The sequence below is a fragment of the Scyliorhinus torazame genome, chromosome 5 (assembly GCF_047496885.1).
Source record: "Scyliorhinus torazame isolate Kashiwa2021f chromosome 5, sScyTor2.1, whole genome shotgun sequence".
In the NCBI taxonomy this organism is placed as follows: domain Eukaryota; kingdom Metazoa; phylum Chordata; class Chondrichthyes; order Carcharhiniformes; family Scyliorhinidae; genus Scyliorhinus; species Scyliorhinus torazame.
This window is the reverse complement of record NC_092711.1, coordinates 70,777,303-70,800,552: the sequence shown is the minus strand read 5'-3', so window position 1 is coordinate 70,800,552 and position 23,250 is coordinate 70,777,303. Positions and strand designations below refer to the sequence as shown.

Here is a 23,250-nt window from a genome sequence, read left to right as displayed (position 1 = left end):
AAGCCACAGCCGATCATCTGGCCTGTCAAAACACCAACGTTGTCACACGGGAAGAAACCGTGGAAATGTGGGGACTGTGGGAAGGGATTAAGATCCCCATCTGACCTGGAAACTCATCGGCGCAGTCACACCGGGGAGAAACCGTTCACCTGCTCCGTGTGTGGAAAAGGATTCTCCCAGTTCTGCCACCTGCTGACACACCAGTGAGTTCACACTGGAGAGAGGCCATTCATTTGCTCCAAGTGTGGAAAGCGATTCACTCAGTCATCCCACCTGCTGGACACACCAGAGAGTTCACACTGATGAGAGACCTTTTAAATGCTCAGACTGTGGGAAGTGCTTTAAAAGTTCCAGGGAGCTGATGTACCATCAGCGTCTTCACACTGACGAGAAACCGTTCCGGTGCTCTTACTGCGGGACGGGGTTCAAACAATCATCTGTCCTCATTATACATCAGCGAATTCACACTGGGGAGAGGCCATTCACCTGCTCTGTGTGTGGGAAGGGATTCACTCAGTCATCTGACCTGCTGTCACACAGATGGGTTCACTCTGGGAGAAGCCATTTACCTGCGCTGAGTGTGGGAAGGGATTCACTCGTTCATCCATCCTGCTGCAACACCAGCGCCTTCACAGTGGGGAGAGACCGCTCTCATTCTCCAAATGAGGGAATTAATTCATTCAGCCATCCTTCTGGAATACTATGTTCACACTGAGGAGAGACCTGTTCAATGGCCAGATTGAAGGACGTGTTGTAGGTTCCCAGGAACTGATGTGCCATCAACATGTTCACACTGATGAGAGATCAATCACCTACCTGCACTGTGGGACTGGGTCACTATTCACCTCACTGTACATCAGCAAATTCACAGCGGGGTGAGGTGGTGCACCCGGTCTGAAAGTGGGAATGGATTTAGTTAGTTATCCCATGTCCGGAGTCACCAGTGAGTTCACCGCTAACTACATTGATTGGATTTTACTGATAATCAGATCTCGAACTGAACTGGGTCTGTCTCTGCTAATAATAATCTCTAGCCCAGTTAGTGTTTATTATTCTGGATAAAAGTCAAATCAATCATCTTTGTGTTCAATACAGTCAATCCGGGGAAACGTAAGGGCGGGGGTGGCTGCATCTTTGCGAGCCCAGGCACCACTCGTCCATTAATCCTCTTCTTTATCCAGATGCACAACCCACAATTATTTGATCCTGACCTGTATGATCTGTGTTATGTTCCTGGGAGATCCTGGTAAAACTTTGGTGGCAGGGAGCAGAGTTCAGTCAACACAATCATTGGCTGAATGATGCGGTCAGAGGCCGGACTGGGGTCCAGTCACAGTGGTGGATTCCTTGGTGGACGGAGACGGCCGGACTGGGGTGCAGTCGCAGTGGTGGTTTCCCGAATGGACGTAGGCGGTCAGAGGCCGGACTGGGGTCCAGTCACAGTGGTGGTTTCCCTGGTGGACGGAGACGGCCGGACTGGGGTGCAGTCGCAGTGGTGGTTTCCCTGGTGGACGGAGACGGCCGGACTGGGGTCCAGTCGCAGTGGTGGTTTCCCAAATGGACGTAGGCGGTCAGAGGCCGGACTGGGGTCCAGTCGCAGTGGTGGTTTCCTTGGTGGACGGAGACGGCCGGACTGGGGTCCAGTCGCAGTGGTGGTTTCCCGAATGGACGTAGGCGGTCAGAGGCCTGGCTGGGGTCCAGTCGCAGTGGTGGTTTCCTTGGTGAACGGAGACGGCCGGACTGGGGTCCAGTCGCAGTGGTGGTTTCCCGAATGGACGTAGGCGGTCACAGGCCTGGCTGGGGTGCAGTCGCAGTGGTGGTTTCCCTGGTGGACGGAGACAGCCGGACTGGGGTCCAGTCACAGTGGTGGTTTCCCGAGTGGACTAGGCGGTCAGAGGCCTGGCTGGGGTACAGTCGCAGTGGTGGTTTCCCGAGTGGACGTAGGCGGTCAGAGGCCTGGCTGGGGTCCAGTCGCAGTGGTGGTTTCCCTGGTGGACGGAGACGGCTGGACTGGGATCCAGTCGCAGTGGTGGTTTCCTGAGTGGACGTAGGCGGTCAGAGGCCTGGCTGGGGTCCAGTCGCAGTGGTGGTTTCCCGAGTGGACGTAGGCAGTCAGAGGCCTGGCTGGGGTCCAGTCGCAGTGGTGGTTTCCCTGGTTGTCGGAGGCGACCAGGCTGGGTCCAGTTACAGGGGTGGTTTCCCTGGTGGATGGAGGTGGCCAGATTGGGGTCCAGTCGCAGGGGTGGTTTCTCTGGTGGACGGAGGTGGCCGTGCTGGGTCTAGTTACAGGGGTGGTTTCCCTGGTGGACGGAGGTGGCCAGATTGGGGTCCAGTCGCAGGGGTGGTTTCCCTGGTGGATGGAGGCGGCCGCGCTGGGTCTAGTTACAGGGGTGGTTTCCCTGGTGGACGGGCCTAAAGGATGGCTGCCATTGTGAGCTGTTGTGGATGTTGGTTTTGGCTCCTCAGCCCAAATTATTTATGAATTGTGGGATGTCCCAAAGGTATTGGATGAAACAGAGAAGAGAATCCTGTCAGTCGATAGAGCAGCTTCCTGAGTGAGGCCTCGCCTTCAGTCCTTAAATATCCTGCTGCATGGGGTGTTGATCATTCTGGTTGATTCGGGGAGATGGGGCTGCAGAAGGAATATCCGTGTGCCCTGTCTCCCGAGGGGAGCTGGGAATAAATTCCCGGCTGAATTTGAGAACAGGCTGCTATGCTTCACAATCTCGATTTGCAGGTTCAGTGGTTTGAGTTTGACGGAAAAAATTGTATCCTCTCTTCGAGGCCTGGGGTCGGTCGGGGACCCCGACCACTGGTCTTATTTTGTATTCTCGCTGTTTTTTGGGAAGCGTTGGAGGCACCAGAAATGGCGGTTCCTCTGTATTTCTTTACGGGCGTTTCGGGGGGACGACATGGCGGAGGTGCAGGGACTTCGGGGGACCTCTGGATGGATCCAGATTGTTGCTCCATGATCCTTGGAGGCTGTGGCCTTTCCAATCTCCCTGGATGGTTATGTTATTCTGCAGTTCATCATTAAACCTAACCTTTGTCCTTCTGTGACTTTACTCCTGATTTTGTGTTATTGCCTTTTATCCCGGCAAGGGTGTATGATATATGAGCAGTGAGGTGTTGTTGCCTGTTACCCTGTGAAAACAGCACTGAGATGGTTGTATGACATGAGGGCTGTGCAGTATTTACCTGTGTTTTTTACGTACTATAATTCTTGCTTTTACACTGAGGAGTGAGGTCAGTTGTGTTGTGAGCCTTGGCAGGGTGGAAAATCCTTGGTTGCTTTATGGAGCAGAGCATGCACCATAGGGCCATGTTCATGGCTTTACCCTGGGATCCCCACACTTTACAATATCCTTTATTCTCCGTGTGAAGGGATGCACTGACCATGTCAATTATAATCTGAACCGATTGTATGAATGTTTGCTGTGTGTGTGTATATAATATATATATTATGTGGAATAATGATCACTCTACTGAACTTGATTTGGGGGATTTGCTGCATCTTGTGGTTGAATGTAAGATATCCCCCTTCGGACAAAAGGTTTTGTGAATTATTTCTATACTTTTCTTTATTTTGGGGTTAAAGAATGTTGATTGGATCCTGTAAAGATGCAGACAGGTCCCTGATCCGAGAAAAATACATCACAAAGTGTCCCTGGCACCTCATTATGATTGGAATTGGGGAAAGGTCTGTTTTGGAGCAAACCTCAGTAGGGTATGGAAATCTTATCCTATATTTTCTTAAGGTGTGTGAGCGACGCTACATGTGAAGGTGTGCACCATTTTACCCTGTTTTCATGCGTTATCCTCTTCTCCCTCTTTCTCCAGTTTATCCATTCACCGTTTTCCCCAGTATAAACGGAGGCACCAAGTTTAATCTTCTACTTTTCTGTATTCATGCACACTGGAGGATTTCTGCCGTACTGTACCAGTTAAGGATTTGTGGTGTTATTTGTAAAAACGGGAAAAACTCTCAAAAATATATATTAAAAAAGTGACCCAGTTCAAGTTTCTTCAACAGGAGGGAACATCCTCTCTGATTCCACCCCTTAGGATCTTACATGTTTCAATCTTACTTAAGCTCCACAGGATACAAGCCTAGCCTGTCCAACCATTCCTCACAAGCCCATTCCTTAAAGGCTGCACCTCGACAGGATTGGGTCAGATTGGTGAAGATCACCTCCTGGTGAAGAACGACACAAGGGTCAGGGAGTAAGAAAGCTCTCCATGTTTCAGTTTGGTGATGTCAAGACATTGAAGTCACTAAAATAATGTTGATTTGATGTAAAATAGCTGGAGTAAGGCGGTTTACTGGGACCGGTGTCTGGTGAAATACCCTTTCTGTTGCGTAAACCTTCCATGAACAAAGTACAAATGCAACTGGACATGGAACAAGATAAGGCAATTGTTTTTAGAAAGTCAATGCATCTGAAGTTTACTCCATCAGAACATTATCATATCCCCTTAATAATACCTGACGTTTCTGATCAGAGTGTTTGAGAAGGATGAATAGCATCAGCTGATAAGAATCAGAGAAAATAAATTGTCTCAAAGCTGCAGACAAACTGCTCAACCTCACCGTCAAAGATGAAAAATCCTGCTAAAAGGTACCGGGTTGGCTGATGCAAAGACAAGGCTCTGGCACGGAGGCACAGTGGTTAGCACAGCTGTCTCATAGCGCCAGGGACCCTGGTTCAATTCTGGCCTTGGGTGACTGTGTGGAGTTTGCACTTTCTCTCCATGTCTGTGTGGATTTCCTCCGGATGCTCCCGTTTCCTCCCACAGCCCAAAGATGTGCAGGTTAGGTGCATTGGCTTTGCTAAATTGTCCCTTAGTGTTCAAAAGGTGAAATGGGGTTACAGGGATAGGGCGGGGGAGTATTCCTAGGTAAGGTCCCTTTCAAAGACTCTGGTGCACTGCAGGAATTTTATTCTACGTTCTATGCAAAGTGTGAAATCTGTAAAAAGAATCGGAGCACGCCATCACAGCCTATTATAAACCTTCCCTTTGTCCGTGATTTTAACGAGGCAGTTGCCATGAATCTAAAGGTATGGGACAAAGACAGAAATATTTTCATTCTAAACTTTAGACATGGTAACTAAATGGTAACCCAATTTAGTCTTTCTCCAATAATACATGGCAAGGATAAAAGGGTGATTCTCGACAGGTCATGGAGAAATGGCCAGTGACTGGACCTGGGGCAATAGCTCAGTGTCTGACTGATGATGGAGGCAAACTTATTAATGACGAGGTTGGAGACATGTGAGAAAATATGGGCATTTTGGTCATGAACATTGCAGCTGAAAGTCCTTTCAGCGACGGACTCTGTGAAAGGAATCACACGGTGATCAATGAAATGCTGCAGAAACTCTTGAGCTGATCAGCCTAACTGCAAGTTGACAACTGCACTGGCCGGGATGATTCATGTAGAGAATTCACTTCAGATGGTTGGAGGGTATAATCCCTGTCAATTAGTCTACGGGAAAATCCCTAATGACCCTCTGTGCTGGTAGATAGCCCTCCTGCTTTCGAAGGGACGACAATTAGTTCAATTTTTAGTAATCAATTCTCTTTTTGTTTCACAAAACTATTTGCTCACTAATAAATTATTGGGTATCCTCGGAGAGGGGTAACAGATAAAGTAAGGAAAACCATATTTTTTCTTCAATTTATTTTGAAACATTGTCCATATTGTTATGATCCTGGTCAGGACGGTTAATGTTTAAAGAGAAACACCCAGTGATTAACTGAAAGAATGGAGTCATAAAATGTCATGTTTTTAAACAAAAACAAACTTTACTAGATATTTAAAATAAAATGAAAAACCAGCACTATGAACTTAACACTATAGTTAACAATGATTTACACTGTAATCCCAGTTCAACTTTTTAAACTCTTCCCACCCACCCTATCTCCAAATAATTCCCTTACATTTAATAATATCTTGAAGGTTTATTCACATGTTCCTGGGACCATCCAAAGGTATGTCAAAGCTCTCCACAATTCACTTTAATTCTCCTTAGTATTCTGGCCAATCTCCAAGATTTTACAGGGGTCCTTCCATTGGCTTTTGGTTCAGCAACTTTCATATTGAACACCTCAAAATTGTGGACTCCATAAGAAACTACAGAGAGTCGTGAACGCAGCCCAGACCAACACACAAACACGCCTCCCATCCATTGACTCTGCCTACACCTCCCGCTGCCTTGGGAAAGCGGGCAGCATAATCGAAGACCCCTCCCACCCGGGTTATTGTCTCTTCCAACCTTTTCCATCGGGCAGAAGAAACAAAAGTCTGAGAAAAATGGTTAAAGGATGGTCACGACTGGGAGTTAAATATCTGAGGGTATGAAACTTTTCGGAAGGACAGAGTGGATGGTAAGGGAGGTGGTGGAACTCTTGTTATTTAAGGATGACATCCGGGCAACAGTAAGGGATGACATTGGGGCTATGGAGGATAAGGTTGAATCCATTTGGGTGGAAATCAGGAATAGTAAGGCGAAAAAATCACTGATAGGAGTAATCTATAGGCCACCAAATAGTAACATTATGATGGGGCAGGCAATAAACAAAGAAATAACTGATGCATGTCGAAATGGTACAGCAGTTATCATGGGGGATTTTAATCTACATGTTGATTGGTTTAACCAGGTCGGTCAAGGCAGCCTTGAGGAGGAGTTTATAGAATGTATCCGCGATAGTTTCCTAGAACAGTATGTAATGGAACCTACGAGGGAACAAGCGGTCCTAGATCTGGTCCTGTGTAATGAGACAGGATTGATTCAGTATCTCATAGTTAGGGATCCTCTTGGAAGGAGCGATCACAATATGGTGGAATTTAAAATACAGATGGAGGGTGAGAAGGTAAAATCAAGCACTAGTGTTTTGTGCTTAAACAAAGGAGATTACAATGGGATGAGAGAAGAACTAGCTAAGGTAGACTGGGAGCAAAGACTTTATAGTGAAACAGTTGAGGAACAGTGGAGAACCTTCCAAGTGATTTTTCACAGTGCTCAGCAAAGGTTTATACCAACAAAAAGGAAGGACGGTAAAAAGATGGAAAATCGACCGTGGATATCTAAGAAAATAAGGGAGAGTATCAAATTGAAGGAAAAAACATACAAAGTAGCAAAGATCAGTGGGAGACTAGAGGACTGGGAAATCTTTAGGGGGCAACAGAAAGCTACTAAAAAAGCTAGAAAGAAGAGTAAAATAGATTATGAGAGTAAACTTGCTCAGAATATAAAAACAGATAGTAAAAGTTTCTACAAATACATAAAACAAAAAAGAGTGGCTAAGGTAAATATTGGTCCTTTAGAGGATGAGAAGGGAGATTTAATAATGGGAGATGAGGAAATGGCTGAGGAACTGAACAGGTTTTTTGGGTCGGTCTTCACAGTGGAAGACACAAATAACATGCCAGTGACTGATGGAAATGAGGCTATGACAGGTGAGGACCTTGAGAGGATTGTTATCACCAAGGAGGTAGTGATGGGCAAGTTAATGGGGCTAAAGGTAGACAAGTCTCCTGGACCTGATGGAATCCATCCCAGAGTGCTAAAAGAGATGGCTAGGGAAATTGCAAATGCACTAGTGATAATTTACCAAAATTCACTAGACTCTGGGGTGGTCCGGACGGATTGGAAATTAGCAAACGTGACACCACTGTTTAAAAAAGGAGGTAGGCAGAAAGCGGGTAATTATAGGCCAGTGAGCTTAACTTCGGTAGTAGGGAAGATGCTGGAATCTATCATCAAGGAAGAAATAGCGAGACATCTGGATGGAAATTGTCCCATTGGGCAGACGCAGCATGGTTTCATAAAGGGCAGGTCGTACCTAACTAATTTAGTGGAATGTTTTGAGGACATTAACAGTGCGGTAGATAACGGGGAGCCAATGGATGTGGTATATCTGGATTTCCAGAAAGCCTTTGACAAGGTGCCACACAAAAGGTTGTTGCATAAGATAAAGATGCATGGCATTAAGGGGAAAGTAGTAGCATGGATAGAGGATTGGTTAATTAATAGAAAGCAAAGAGTGGGGATTAATGGGTGTTTCTCTGGTTGGCAATCAGTAGCTAGTGGTGTCCTTCAGGGATCAGTGTTGGGCCCACAACTGTTCACAATTTACATAGATGATTTGGAGTTGGGGACCAAGGGCAATGTGTCCAAGTTTGCAGACGGCACTAAGATAAATGGTAAAGCAAAAAGTGCAGAGGATACTGGAAGTCTGCAGAGGGATTTGGATAGGCTAAGTGAATGGGCTAGGGTCTGGCAGATGGAATACAATGTTGACAAATGTGAGGTTATCCATTCTGGTAGGAATAACAGCAAAAGGGATTATTATTTAAATGATAAAATATTAAAACATGCTGCCGTGCAGAGAGACCTGGGTGTGCTAGTGAATGAGCTGCAAAAAGTTGGTTTACAGGTGCAACAGGTGATTAAGAAGGCAAATGGAATTTTGTCCTTCATTGCTAAGGGGATGGAGTTTAAGACTAGGGAGGTTCTGCTGCAATTGTATAAGGTGTTACTGAGGCCACACCTGGAGTATTGTGTTCAGTTTTGGTCTCCTTACTTGAGAAAGGACGTACTGGCACTGGAGGGTGTGCAGAGGAGATTCACTAGGTTAATCCCAGAGCTGAAGGGGCTGGATTACGAGGAGAGGTTGAGTAGACTGGGACTGTACTCATTGGAATTTAGAAGGATGAGGGGGGATCTTATAGAAACATATAAGATTATGAAGGGAATAGATAGGATAGATGCGGGCAGGTTGTTTCCACTGGCGGGTGAAAGCAGAACTAGGGGGCATAGCCTCAAAATAAGGGGAAGTAGATTTAGGACTGAGTTTAGGAGGAACTTCTTCACCCAAAGGGTTGTGAACCTATGGAATTCCTTGCCCAGTGAAGCAGTACAGGCTCCTTCATTACATGTTTTTAAGATAAAGATAGATAGTTTTTTGAAGAATAAAGGGATTAAGGGTTATGGTGTTCGGGCCGGAAAGTGGATCTGAGTCCACAAAAGATCAGCAATGATCTCATTGAATGATGGAGCAGGCTCGAGGGGCCAGATGGCCTACTCCTGCTCCTAGTTCTTATGTTCTTATAAAACGCACTAACAAATTCAACAACAGCTTCTCCCCGCTGTTAACAGACACCTGAATGCCCCTCTTATGGACTGAACTGATCTCTTTACGCATCTTCTCTACAGTTGTAGCACTAGCCTCCATATGCTTCACCCAATGTCTATGTATTTACACAGTGAAATTATTATCCATCCCATCTGTTTTACGTATGGAGTGATCTGCCTGGACTCCATGCAGAACAATACTTTTCACTGTACCTCGGTACACATGACAAATCTAAATCGAAGCTTGGGCTTTACTATCTTCATCCTGAGGGATTTAAATATTGGGAACACTCCGGGTTCATGATGGACCTCTAGGCTTTTAGTCCCACAGTTCCTGCAGATTGTCCACACAGCCTGCAAACTGCCTCTGTGAGGAAATAAAAGTCATGACAGGTCATACATTGTTTAACTGTTCACACCAGTGATTCTGACCTTATTAAATCAACAACGGCTACCTCTTCACTGTAATTAACCCAGGCTTGTTTCACTTGCATTTACATCAGAGTTCTGTTAATTTCTATCTATCTACATTTAAAGGAATTCCAATTCCCAAAACTGCAATTTATTTTCTGAAATATATATGATATGAAACGACATGTTTGCAACAGCCAGCAGGAGCACGGTGGGCTGAATTACCTCCTGTGCTCTGTGAGCTTCATTGAAAGGCAGAGACTTGTCTTCCATTGTGGGTGACATTAAAGGGAGCAGAGTCTGCTCTTCTCTGTATAGTTTAACTCTTACATCTCCGCGAACATTCTCTGAAGTGGCAGATGGAGTTTAATATGGAGAATGTGAGTTGGCAGATGGGATATGGAGAGGCAATGTAGACTGAATGACACATTTCTAAAGAGTGAATAGGGACAAATAAAGGTGGGAATTGTTGTGCAGAGATATTGAAGGTGACAGGACAGAGTGAGGGAGGAATTTGCAAAGCAAATGGGATCTTGGGCTTCAGTAATAGAGGTATTGAGCACAAAGACAGGGAAGTTATGCGGAACATTTCTAAAGCTCTGGTTAGGCCACAACTAGAATATTGAGTCTAGTTCTAGTCAGCACACTTTAGGAAGGATGTGAGGGTCATTGAGAGGGTAGAGAGATTAACCAGAATGGTTCCAGGGATGAGGAATCACAGAATTGTTACTGTGCAGAAGGAGACCATTTGTCCCATCGTGTCTACACCGGCTCTGCAAACAAGCATTGTGGCTCAGTGCCATTCCCCAGCCTTTTCCCCATAACCCTGCAGATTGGAGAAAGTGGGATTGTTCTCCTTGGAGAAAAGGGCATTGAGGGAGGGGGGGGGGGGGGGGGGGGGTTTGATCGAGCTGGACACGTTTATGATATGTTTGAACAAGGTGAATAAAGAAAAGGTATTCCCATTCGCTGATGGTGCAAGGAGGAGGGGACACAGATTGAACCTTTTGGTCAAGAAAGGTGGGGGTGGGGAATGTGAGGAAGAATATTTTGATGCAGCCAGTGGTAATGACCCGGCACTCTCAGCACGAGGGTAGCAGAGGCAGAGAAATCAAACATTTTTGAAATGAAATTGGATTGGCACTTGTGGGAGATTAGATTTCAGGGTTACAGGGCAATGGGATTGAATGGTTTGGTCTCCAGAGAACTAGTATGGACATGACCGGATTCATGGCCCATTTCCTACCCGAGTGACTGATCTGAAATTTCAGCTGCTCCAGTCTCTGCAACTAACTGAAGTCCCCCATCCCTGGTGCCAATCTCATCAATCCACTCTCCAGCCTCGGTAAGAACCTTAACTCCTCCTTCGATAGAGATCCCTTTTTTTGGCATCCATTCCAGGGATTGACTTGCAAATCAGGGAACTTATGATCAACTTGTTTAGAATCAGGGTTAGACTACACTGATCTTTTCGAAAAAGGGAACAGAGACACTGGAGAAGATACAAAGAATCTCAAGAATAACGCCAGAACTGAGAACATTGAAACCTCAGGAAAGGCTGGGTGCTTTTCTCTCAAAAAGAGAAAGCTGACCGGATGAAATCTTTTCAGATCATGGAGAGGTCAATAATCCCACAGGAATTTCAGTAGAAACCTCTTTACCGAGCGAGTGGTGAGAATGTGGAATTCACTCCCACTGCGAATGGTTGACGTGAACAACATGAATACGTTGAAGGAGAGGGCAAGTGGTGAGGATGACACAAAGAGTCGACAGAGAGATATAGACAGGTTAGGTGAGCGGCAAAAGACTTGGCAAATGGAATATAATGGAGGAAAATGTGAAGTTATGTACTTTGGCAGGAAGAATAAAGGAGTTGAATGTTGTTTAAATGGAGAAAGACTGCAAAAAGCTGCAACTCCGAGAGACTTGGGGTCCTCGTGGATAAATCGCAAAAAGCTAGCTGAAGTCTCTTGCAAGTTTCGATTTGATTTATTATTGTCACATGTATTAGTATACAGTGAAAATTATTGTTTTTTGCATGCTGTACAAACAATGCATACCGTACATAGGGAAGGAAGGAGAGACTGCAGAATGTAATGTTACAGTCATAACTGGGATGTAGAGAAAAGAACTTAATACGAGGTAGGTCCATTCAAAAGTCTGATGGCAGTAGGGAGGAAACTGTTCCTGAGTCGGTTGGTACGTGACCTAAAATTTTGTAACTTTTTCCTGACGGAAGAATGTGGAAGAGAGTCTGTTCAGGGTGTGTGGGGTCCTTAATTATGCTGGTTGCCTTTCCGAAGCAGCGGGAATTATAGATAGAGTCAATGGATGGGAGGCTGGTTTGCGTGATGGACTGGGCTATATAGTAAGTGAGAAGCAAAAATTAGATTATAGTTGTACAAGAAGAAGGTTGGAAGAATAATGTATTTAAAAATTGTAGGTATTGTTGTGTTGGGGTTATGGATTGGGGTTATGAATTTAGGTTATGTCTAATATCTTAAGTGAAAAACCATATGTAGGACCTACATCCAATTAAAATCTATTAAGTTATATGATTTTTTTAAAATTAAAAATTTTTTTTTTTTGAACAGATTCAATGTCCGAACTTGTAGTAAAGAAGGTGTGCAGAAAAGAGGTCACCCTTTATGGGGTTAGGGTTAGGGTTTAGGGTTAGGGTTAGGGTCTAGGGTTACGGACTGTATGGGATTTTACGTTTTCTTTTTGACTACAGTTTTATTAAGGAAAAGGTGAGGAACCAAATATATTATAAATGTGTAAGGGTGTTGGGTTAAGGTTTTGGATAAGAGTTAGGACTAATATCCCAAGAAAAATGTGTTTCAATGAATTTAAATATTTATTAAGTTCCATGATTCTTCTGAACCGCTTAAATGTCCAAGTATGTAGGTGGGAAGGCTTTGCAGCGAGGAGACCACCCTTGTTGGGGTTGAAGTACAACCAAGAACGCGTGTCTTACACCAGCTTACCCGACCATTTGTCGTTTGTACAGAAATATCTGTTAATTTATTCAATTTAGAGAATGATTTTTCTAATATGGGATAGTAGTGGGTTGGTTAGGGTTAAGTTGTAGTGTTATTGGTTTCTGAGGGTTAAGGGTTGTTGGATAAGGGTAAAAACGTGTATCCCAAGAAAAATATGCTTCATTTACTTAAAATATATTAAGTTTTATAATTTTACTAAATAGCTTAAATGTCTGAGCGTGTGGCTGGGAAGGCTTTGCAGCAAGGAGACCACCCTTGTTGGGGTTGAAGTAGCACCAAGAACGCGTGCCTTACACCAGTTCACCCTACACATTGCCGTAGATACAGAAATGCCTGTTAATTTATTAAATTTAGAGGATGATTTTTCTAATATGGGATAGTGGTGGGGTGGGGTTAGGTTGTAGTGTTATGGGTTTCTGAGGTTGAGACAATGGTTAATTTTTGAGAGGTATGTTCCTGGAAAATGTTCCTATTAAGGGACTTAGGGTTAGAGTATAGAGTGTGGATTGATGGTCCAAGGAGTATTGTAATTGTAACCTAGGGTTTGGATCTGAATAATGTAGCCATAAAAGGACTTAAGGTTAGGTTTTAGAGTGTGGGTAGGTGATGTAACGGTGATAGTTGTAACTTAGGGTAGGTGTTTGGATATAAGTGTCGCTTAGGGGGCTTAGGATTATGTATTTCGGTGTGGATAGGTAATGTGAAAGTTGTTGTATTAGTGTTAGGGTAAGCCATATACTATATGAATGAATATACATACTGGTGTTATGAAAAAAATCATAATTAATTTTTATTTTTGTTCCCTACCCCCTACCTGTAGCTACAATTTCAAGCCAGCAGGTTTCTTTGGGGGGGGTTTGGGGATAGATTTGTGTTTATTATACCCTAGTTAGGGTTAGGATCAAGGATAGAGTTAGGGTTAAGATCCAGGTGAGGCCATAGGACCAACGTACAAAACTCCAGGCCCGAGGTATTAAAGTGGGCATGCAGGATAGGATCCCGTGTCGGAGTTTAAGGTTAAGGTCTGTATGCAGGGTCAGGGTGTGTGATTAGAGTGTAATGAAAGACTAAATAAGTGTTGTTTTTTGTGTTGAAAATTCTGTTATTTTTTAATTCAGACCATTAGGGGACTTTGTTCCCAGATTTATAATCCAATGTCTCTCACGTCTTTTTCTTCGTGGAGTTGACCATTTGCTATTTGCTTCCAATCCCATGATCTGTAATGCATCGAGGCCATGTTCCATAAAATGTATGTTAATTAATTTATGCCTTTTGTGAGTACGGATCTCACTGCAATGTCCCGTGAGTCTGGTTCGTAAGGTGTTACCTGTTTCGCCAATGTACAGAATGTCACACCTTTTACATCGTATAACATGGACCAAATTTTTATGTTGGCATGTTATCTTTTGTTTTATTGTAGCTACTTTTCCTGATCTAGAATTGTGAATTATAGATGTGATTTTTAAAAATTTGCAGCTTGTGCAGTTGGTACGACCACAATTATATTTCTCTTCCAAGGGAAGTTTTGTCTTGACCAAAAGATCTTTTAAGTTCTTGTTTCTCTTGTAGGCAGTGACTATATTCCATTGGGTTAATAGAACAACGTCTTGTTTGAGTTTCTCAAAATGTTTTTTGATGAGTTTATTTATTTGTGTGGTTTTACTGTTGTACTGTATTACAAAAGATATTTTTGAGGATAGATTTTTATTGCCGGAGGGGTTCTGTAATTCTGTTAGAAAGTTTGATTTGATATATCTAAGAAATCTTTTTGTGTAACCTCTATGTTGTAAGGCTGTGAATAAAGTATGTACTGCAGTCTCAAAATCTGAGTTTTCTGAGCAAATACGGTGGAACCTTGTCAATTGTGATTTAATGAGGCCCCGGAAGACGTGTTTTGGGTGATGGCTGTTGGTGTGTAGGAGTGCATGGGTGTCTGTAGGTTTAAAGAAAACTTTAGTAGCTAATTTGTATTCTCCATTACCCTTTATAACTTTGTATACCGTGGTGTCCAAAAAATCTATTGTGTGTTCATGTGTAATGACTTTAATTTTAATAGAAGCGTGATGGTTGTTGAGGATATGTACAAATTGTTCAAACTCCAATTGTGTGTGTGTCCAAAACACCCCATATATCATCTATATATCTATAGTAGCATAATGGTGTCTTGGGGCACTTTTTGAAGACCGTTTGTTCCCATTCGGCCATGTAGATATTGGCATCGGCCGGTGCAAATGTTTTCCCATTGCTGTACCCTTAATCTGTAGATAATGTTCATTGTTAAATTGAAAGTCATTTCTCGTTAGACCTAAGTGTAATAATTGAATGAGGATTGCATCTGGTCTTTGGGTTGCCAATGTTTTTTAAAAATATTCCTCACCGCCTCAATTCCTCTATCCGTCTCAATGTTGGTGTAGAGGTTATCAACGTCCATAGTGAATAGCATTGTTTTAGAAGTGATATTTAGGGATCTAACAATTTCAACGAAATGAAAGGTGTCTTTAATGTAGCTCGGATGTTTTTGGGCTAAGGGGTTTAGAAACTAGTCTATGTACTCTGCAATTCTATAGGATTCGCTCCCACAGTCTGAAACTATGGGTCTACCTGGGGGAATTTTATGTGGTACCGTCCAGGTTTCCGGATTTTTATGTATTTTTGGGAGGAGATAAAATATCCGTGGTAAAGGTTGAAATTGTGTAAAATAGTCCATTTGTTTTTCAGTAATATACTGTAAACTGTGTAATTGTACTAACAAGCCTGTAATCTGGTCATATGTTTGATGGTATATTGGTGTTGATAATTTAGTGTAATACTCAGTGTTGTTAAGTTGTCGATAAGCTTCAAAAAGATACTGTTGTCGATCCATAATAACAATATTATTTCCTTTGTCCGCTGGCTTTATGATGATATCTAAGTTAGATTTAAGCTGCATGATTGCTTGCCGCTCCATTCTCGTTAAGTTTTGTTTATCTTTTATTTGTTTGATTTTTGTGATGTCTGAATTGATTTTTTGGATAAAGCTTTTTATTTCTGGGTCTATTTTCTGTTCCGGTGGGTTCCAATCTGATTGGGGTAGGAAGGGTTGTTTGTCATCTGATGTAGCATATTCAAAGAAACTGAGAATTTTAATTCTTCTGTAAAATCTTTCAAGATCTATTTGAATTTGTGTATTGTCTGGCTTTTGTACTGGGACAAAGGTTAATCCTTTGTTTAAAATCTTTTCTTGTATCATGGTAAGTTTGAATGTGTTTGATATGTTAACTATTGTATTGTTGAGATTAAGTGGTTCTTCTTGCAGGCTCGTTTTGTTGCCGTGTAAGTGTGTTAACCAATTATTTAGTATAGCTATAGCTGTTTCGTCCGTCCAATGAATGTTATCTAACTGGACTTGGAAAATTTTATTCGGAATTGCTGGGATGAAAGAATTCTGGTTAATGTATTGGTTTAAGGCTGCGATAGTTTTTTTCTGTTCTTGTGGGAGACTTGTACTGTAATTGAGTTCAATTATAAAAATCTCTGCTTTAGGGAATTTTTGTTTTGTTGCATTTAATAGAACTTCGAGTTGTTTGATTGCGGTGGAAGGTTTTTGTGTGCGGTTATTAATGCCAATTGATAACGTTACTTTTTGTATTTTTGGAAAGGGTTGTAATTTGTTTAGAACGGTACTGATGTGAGAAAACTTTGCTCCAGGAAAACAGTCGAATTGTATGTTTGGATCCGGACAATGTTTGATTTTCATGAGGTTGGAATCTCCTATAATTTAGATTTTTGTGGCAAAAATGACCAATCTTTATTTTTGTCACTTGTGTGAAGATGTTGTGTCATAGACATTGTAGTTACTTTTTGTATCATGGTGAGTGTGAGGATGAGTGTGTCTGTAATGACTGTGTGGGGTTATGTCTATCCACCTCTGGGCTCCCAGCTCTGTAGGACCAGGTAAGTGATTGGATAGGGGCTTTTAAAAGACCTAGATGGCTAGAACACGTCGGTGTAGGTGATGGGGGTGAAATTATGTGTTCCATAATTAAATTCTTAGAAGTACTTGGCACTGTTTGTGTTGGTATTTGCTGTTTTCTGTGTAATGGTATCGGTGTTGAGATGTCTGTATGTTTGGGAAGTGGTCCTGCAATTTGTCGATTGTCCTGTTGTTGTTTTGTAGAAGTAGTCGTTTTTAATCCTTTCAATGTTAAGTCTTTTTGTAAATTAAAGATGTATTCTTTTGTTTTTTGGATTGTTTTAGTTCTGAATTTATTCTTGAGCTTTGTTTTGTGCCATTGTACAGCTTTTGAAAAAGCTTCCTCGCATCTATTTATATCGATAATTTTTTGTAATTTATTAAATAATGTTTTCAGGTTTGTTTTATAATGTTCAATTAATAAAACTTTAGTGCTATAAACTCAATTGTTTGCATTGATTGTTAATCTATTTGTTGTTGTAGTAGTTAAACCTGCTGGTTTGATTGAGTCTATTAGTGACTTTGATAATTGTACAATGTGTGTAGGGGTGTCCGCTTCGAGAATAGATAACTGGTGCATACTTTGTAACATCTTTAAAATTATTTTAACGGTTGGGATAAATGTATTTGTCCGGATATAAATGGGATTCATTGTATTGTTGTTCATTTTGTGATGACAGCCACATCAAGGTAACCTTTAAAAAAAATATTTGTAAATTAAAATATTTAAGTTAGAAATACTTATAATTAGGAAAGTCCAAGTACATGACAGTTAAGAATATTAGACAATTTTTAATAAAATATTTAAGGAAAAGTAATTATTTTTATTCACACTTTTACTAAATTATCAATAAGCACTTATATTTGCGGAAACAAAATGTAATATACATATCAATACATATTTTAATGTTTTCATAAGAAAAAAATATTTTTTTATACTCTTTTATTCCCCGTTTGTTACCTAAGGCTACTATATAAAGTAGCTAGGTTTTTTTCCCTGGGGGATGCTTTCTATATTAATGTTACTTAATTGACGTAATACAAAATGGTTGTTATTAAACTAATGGATACTGTAGTATATTTCTATACTTGTGTGTAATATTGTTATTGTAAAGATTGTGTCTAAAAGGTGGTAGAAAAGGATGGTGGTTGGTTTTAAAGTGCAGTTCGGGTGAAAAAAAATTGTTTTGTTTTACCTTCATACAGTGTAATTAATAATTCCAAAGATTCTCCATAAAGCGAAGATGTTTTTTTAAAAAAACCCGATCCGCCATTTTAACTCCAGCCGAATATAAATTTTCCAGCAAATATACGTCCTAACCACTTTGTCACTAACCCCGAGTCCCGAACAAACTTGGCAGACAAAAGATCTTTCCATTCTGTCTTCTTTCAGCACAAATTACTCCACTAATAACACGGACTGTTCTCGGCAATTTCAGCGGCTGCTCACCACCCGCCATTTTGTGAAAGACAGTTTAAACCGGCAGCCCAGCCTTCCCGGTTCCTGTCACCGTCCATTTAAAATCTTTACGAACACACCTTTCCTTAAACACACTCTCCTCAATTACATTCAAAAACTTAAACATTTCCTTACAGAACTCAACCCGCCGAATTATTCTTTTTAATAAAAAAATACAAATTCCCAATTAAACGGCATGAATTAGTTATATATAACGAACCAATGATCAGATATTAAAAGAAACCAAACCAATCTCTTTTCCCTTTTCAATAGTTCATAAAGTTTTTAGGTTATAAACCAAACCACTCTCTTGTCTGTTTTTAACATTTCATAAAATATTTTAGGCTATTAGTATATTTATTTGTTAATATAGATAGGGTTAAAATGTAATACATAAATATGTGCTGAAGATGGAGAGCTGGGTATCGATGGGATGTGTGATTTGGAATGATTTTCTTTGGCTAATGCGTTTGCCAAATTAAATCACATGTGAACCAACAATAATTTAAATGGTTTACATGACAATTTAAATGACAATCAAAGGAGATCAAAAAGATAAAAAAACATTTTAAAACAATTAATAGTTCCATATTAACATTGCAAAGTGTGCAGTTCCTAATTGAAATATGCTAATTCTTTCAGGTGTGTTGATGTTTGCTGACATCAGTTTTTTTAACTAACGGTTTTCTGCAGCTGTTACTGATTGACAGTTGGTCAGAAGCTTCCAGACTCACTCCGGAGTAGGTTGCTTTACCAAATCCTCCACATTTTGCAGCGTTTCAGAGAACAATTCTACTATTTTTGATTATTCTGAGGTAAAACCATTTCAATAATTAATTACTTTTGCATAGTTGAAACATTTTTTCACTTTTTGAATTTTTTTAATAAAGATTTTTTTTGAAACGGAATTTTTTTCAATTTTTTTAAAAAAAGAAAGATTTTTAATTTGGAAATTTGTGCTACACATTTAGTGAGAGGAAGGCTCTTAGTGGACGAAAAACAGTCCCCTGATGAGCAGTAATGACTGCGAAACATGTCGGGACCATTGTTTGCCTACAAAATAGGTTTTAGTAGCCCACATAAAGATCTGTACTCTCTACTTCGATGCAGATAGCACATTTAAAAAAAAATATATTTTTTTTTCATAACAACTCTTTCCTCATTTTTTAAAAATAATTTTTTTAAAAATTCTTTAACATTTTGTAATATCTACAAAAGAAGATTCCCATCGTGATATAACGGAGGACTAGTCTACCAACCAATTCGAAATCTCTGCACAACTCTTCAGGTAGCATTTTTTAATACAAATATTTTTAATAAAAATAAATATAAAGTCTAACAAGGAATGATTCCTTCCACTAGATAGTCCACTATTAGACTACATTCGAATTGCAAAGTCTCAGCAAGACCACTTTCAGGTACGTTACAATTTGGGAATAACTCCCAAAAACTTTAAAGCTATTTTCCAGTCTCGCACCTGATCGATCTCGTGCCCTCTATCTTTATCACATTAACATAGTTTGAAATACAATAATAATTAAATTAATATAAAAATAACAATTTTAAATTGTTTGTATTTTAGTTTACATTTATTCGGTTTTTCCTCTCTCAAAATTTTTTTATGGATAACTAATGTTGCTTACATATAAATTATTTAGAATTATATAAGAAATTAACTCTTTCTGTTTTATTTTAAGGATGAATACCACCATCCTTTTCATGGAAGAAAATTTCTGTTTACCAGCAACCAAAATAATGTACAAAATGCTGCAATATATGCATCACCTGACTATAATAGAAGGAAATATCCCCTAGTATATTAAAAAATTATCCAAAACATTAATCAATTCGATTCGACCCACAGGAGTTACCCCGCAAATTAGTTCAAAATTGATAACAAGTGCAAATAATTGGGCTCAAACTACTCAAACAATTCTTATAGACCATTACGTAACACATTTAAAAAGATTACTTAATAAATTAGAAAAAGATGTTAAGAAGGAGCGACCACAAGAGGCATTTGATATGGCAAAAAGGTGGTATAACAAAAACTTTAGACAAAATGCAAGATTCGAGATAATTGAAAAAACTCAGAACTACATTTTTAACTCAAATATTAACATTTCACCCACAGACACAAACGTCATTAACCCGCTGGAAACACAGGATATAGATTCGGATTTCCAATATGCAGCGCCAAGTCACAATAACAGTTTTACACCTTTACCACAATTCCCAACTTGTACCACACACCTCAATCTACTGACAACCCCAGTCCAGGCACAATCATGTGTCAACGCAACTGACAGTCCAATTATAAACACAACCAACGTTAGACACATACCAAATAAAACTTTACCCACTACCACGAATGACGAGACCAAATATATCATATTGCTACACCCCCATACATTTTACAAAAATAAAAAATGGCTCTTAGTCCCAACAAAGTCTATTCTAATTATAGGTGACTCCAATCTGTCCACTATTAAGAATTGTCCCAACCCTAATATTAAATTTGACAGTTTCCCCCGCGCAAAATTCATCCACATTACCTCCGTTCTACATAAATTAAAATCTCATCCCATAATAAATACAATAATATTTTCCATAGGCATTTTCAACCGTACACAAACATCTACCACTGCTATCAAACAACTACAAATCCTTTTAAAAATAGCCGCACATAAATTCCCCAGAACTAAAATCTTCATCACAGAAATTAATTTTAGCTAGAGACTTCCAGAAAAACAAATTCGAACAATTATCACCTTAAATGATTTTATTAGAAAAAAATGTTTCATCCCAAGCATATCAAATAAAGTTTTTACTGTTTCACACAATATAACCTGGACAGAAGACACTGCCACGGCCATCCTTCACAATTGGTTACAATATATTTAAATTAATTAACATACAAAAAGAGGGATAGTGTCTATCAAGTATATACTGAACTGTGTGATGTAAAATTAGTTTGAAAGATTTTATATCGGAGAGTTTATATCGGGTGTACAGCGTGAATGGTGAACCGGGAAAAGCAGGCATGTGTGTCTGTGCTGCAGTGAGTTTAAAAACCGTCAGTTGAGACCTGTTGTAGTAATGAGAAAGTAGTCGGTGAATTGGTCATTATGAGCTATTATTTTAAAATATTTTTATGGATCTTAGTCCTTTCATGGTGTGAATATTTAAAGGGGAAGGGAAAAAGGTTTTTTGGGGAATTTTTTTTTAAAGAGTAATCTGGGGTTTGTATGGAAAGGGGTTTTATGGGGAGGGCTGGGGGATGTGATGGGTTGTTGGGGTGGGTCGTGGTGGGTTTTTAGTAAAGTTTTTTTTAGAGGGGTTTAGAGGTGGGGGGGTGTAGGTAAAGTGGGGGGCGGGGGATAGGAAGGTTGGGGTGGAGGGTGTATACTGGGTTTGAGTGATGGGCAGGTTTTGGACAGGGCTGGAGTAGCGGGAGAAGGTTTGGATGAGGGAAGTTTCTAGCGTGGGAGGAGTTCCCAGATGGGGAGGGGGTTTCTATGGTTGGGATAAGGGGGAGTTTTAAGGAGAGGACTATCTTAAGGATGAAATGTTAATGAATAATATAGGGACAATGGGGGGAAGAAAAACTTGGTTTATAATATTAACCAATGTTTTTCCAGGAAATATTTGCGATTTATGGAAATGTGTATTTTTTTGTAGGTTACGTACAATATGTGGACTCGTATAGTTCTGGACTCGGAAGACTCGAGAAAAGAAAGGCCCTTCGGTTGTGTAAGTCTATCTTGATATTGGTATCCACATGAACTGAACACAATGGGCACGTGTAGAATCTGTTAGATGTGGTTGTGTTTATTAAAGGGTGGAATATTATAATAAATATGTCAGGGAGAATGACAATTTTCTGATCATTTTTAATTATTACCTAATGTACCTAACTGGAAATATTTATCATTTTGTTTAAACAAGGTTTGAAACTTCATGATTTATGTAGGGGGGCAAACGGTTTAGTGGGGGACGGGGTTTGTGAAGGGGCAGGCTGTTTGTGAATGAGGGGGTATGTGAGGATGAGAGGCGGTGTGTGGGGAGGAGAGGGGGCCTGTGAGGTTGAGTTGTGTGGAGGAGGGGGGCCTGTGAGGTTGAGTTGTGGGGAGGAGTTGGGGCCTGTGAGGTTGAGTTGTGGGGAGGAGGGGGGGCCTGTGAGGTTGACTTGTGGGGAGGAGGGGGGGTCCTATGAGGTTAAGTTGTGGGGAGGAGGGGGGGCCTGTGCAATTGAGTTGTGGGCAGGAAGGGGGGCCTGTGGGGTTGAGTTGTGGGGAGGAGTAGGGGCCTGTGAGGTTGAGTTGTGGGGAGGAAGGGGACCTGTGAGGTTGAGTTGTGGGGAGGAGGGCGGGCCTGTGAGGTTGAGTTGTGGGGAGGAGGGGGGGCTGTGAGGTTGAGGAGGGGGGGGCTGTGAGGTTGAGGAGGGGGGGGCTGTGAGGTCGAGGAGGGGGGGGCTGTGACGTTGAGGAGGGGGGGCTGTGCGGTTGAGTTGTGGTGAGGGGGGGCCTGTGAGGTTGAGTTGTGGGGAAGGGAGGGGGCCTGTGAGGTTGAGTTGTGGGGAGGGGAGGGGGCCTGTGAGGTTGAGTTGTGGGGAAGGGAGGGGATCTGTGAGGTTAGTTGTGGGGAGGGAAGGGGGCGTGTGAGGTTGAGTTGTGGGGAGTGGAGGGGGTCTCTGAGGTTGAGTTGTGGGCATGGGAGGGGGCCTGTGAGGTTGAGTTGTGGGGGAGGGAAGGGGGCCTGTGAGGTTGAGTTGTGGGGAGGAGAGGGGGCCTGTGAGATTGAATTGTGGGGAGTAGGGGGGCGTGTGAGGCTGAGTTGTGGGGAGGAGTAGGGGCCTGAGAGGTTGAGTTGTGGGGAGGAGGGGGGGGGGTCTGTAAGGTTGAGTTGTGGGGAGGAGGGGGGGCCTGTGAGGTTGAGTTGTGGTGAGGAGGGGGTGTCTGTGCGGTTGAGTTGTGGGGAGGAGGGGGGCCTGTGAGGTTGAGTTGCGGGGAGGAAGGGGGGTCTGGTGAGGTTGAGTTGTGGGGAGGAGAAAGGACCTGTGAGGTTGAGTTGTGGGGAGGAGAGGGGGCCTGTGAGGTTGAGTTGTGGGGAGGAGGGGTCCTGTGAGGTTGAGTTGTGGGGAGGAGGGGGGGCCCTGTAAGGTTGAGTTGTGGGGAGGAGGGGGGGCCCTGTAAGGTTGAGTTGTGGGGAGGAGGGGGGGCCCTGTAAGGTTGAGTTGTGGGGAGGAGGGGGGGCCCTGTAAGGTTGAGTTGTGGGGAGGAGGGG

The 23,250-nt window shown here is 41.8% G+C and overlaps 2 protein-coding genes and 2 long non-coding RNA genes across 9 annotated transcripts in view; 3 read left to right on the top strand and 1 right to left on the bottom strand.

The window, feature by feature from the left end:
• The window catches only part of LOC140418341 (uncharacterized), a 397,355-nt gene that overhangs the window by 323,838 nt on the left and 50,267 nt on the right, over positions 1-23,250 (bottom strand). The gene's annotated exons all lie outside the window — the stretch shown is intronic.
• Positions 46-3,065, top strand: LOC140418332 (uncharacterized). The gene is made up of 2 exons (XR_011944942.1): positions 46-2,214; positions 2,265-3,065. It is a non-coding gene; the product is annotated as an uncharacterized lncRNA (long non-coding RNA).
• LOC140418365 (uncharacterized) lies at positions 17,065-17,723 on the top strand. The gene is made up of 2 exons (XR_011944972.1): positions 17,065-17,461; positions 17,493-17,723. It is a non-coding gene; the product is annotated as an uncharacterized lncRNA (long non-coding RNA).
• The window catches only part of LOC140418347 (uncharacterized), an 86,101-nt gene continuing 82,212 nt past the window's right edge, over positions 19,362-23,250 (top strand). For 5 of the 6 annotated variants that reach the window (XM_072501820.1, XM_072501819.1, XM_072501822.1 and 2 more), the window contains exon 1: positions 21,478-21,717. In XM_072501820.1, the coding sequence (XP_072357921.1) occupies positions 21,594-21,717 (124 nt within the window). In that variant the 5' untranslated portion in view covers positions 21,478-21,593. Of the gene's footprint in view, positions 19,383-21,477; positions 21,718-23,250 lie in introns of those variants that run through there. The other variant, XR_011944956.1, reaches the window with a different exon arrangement.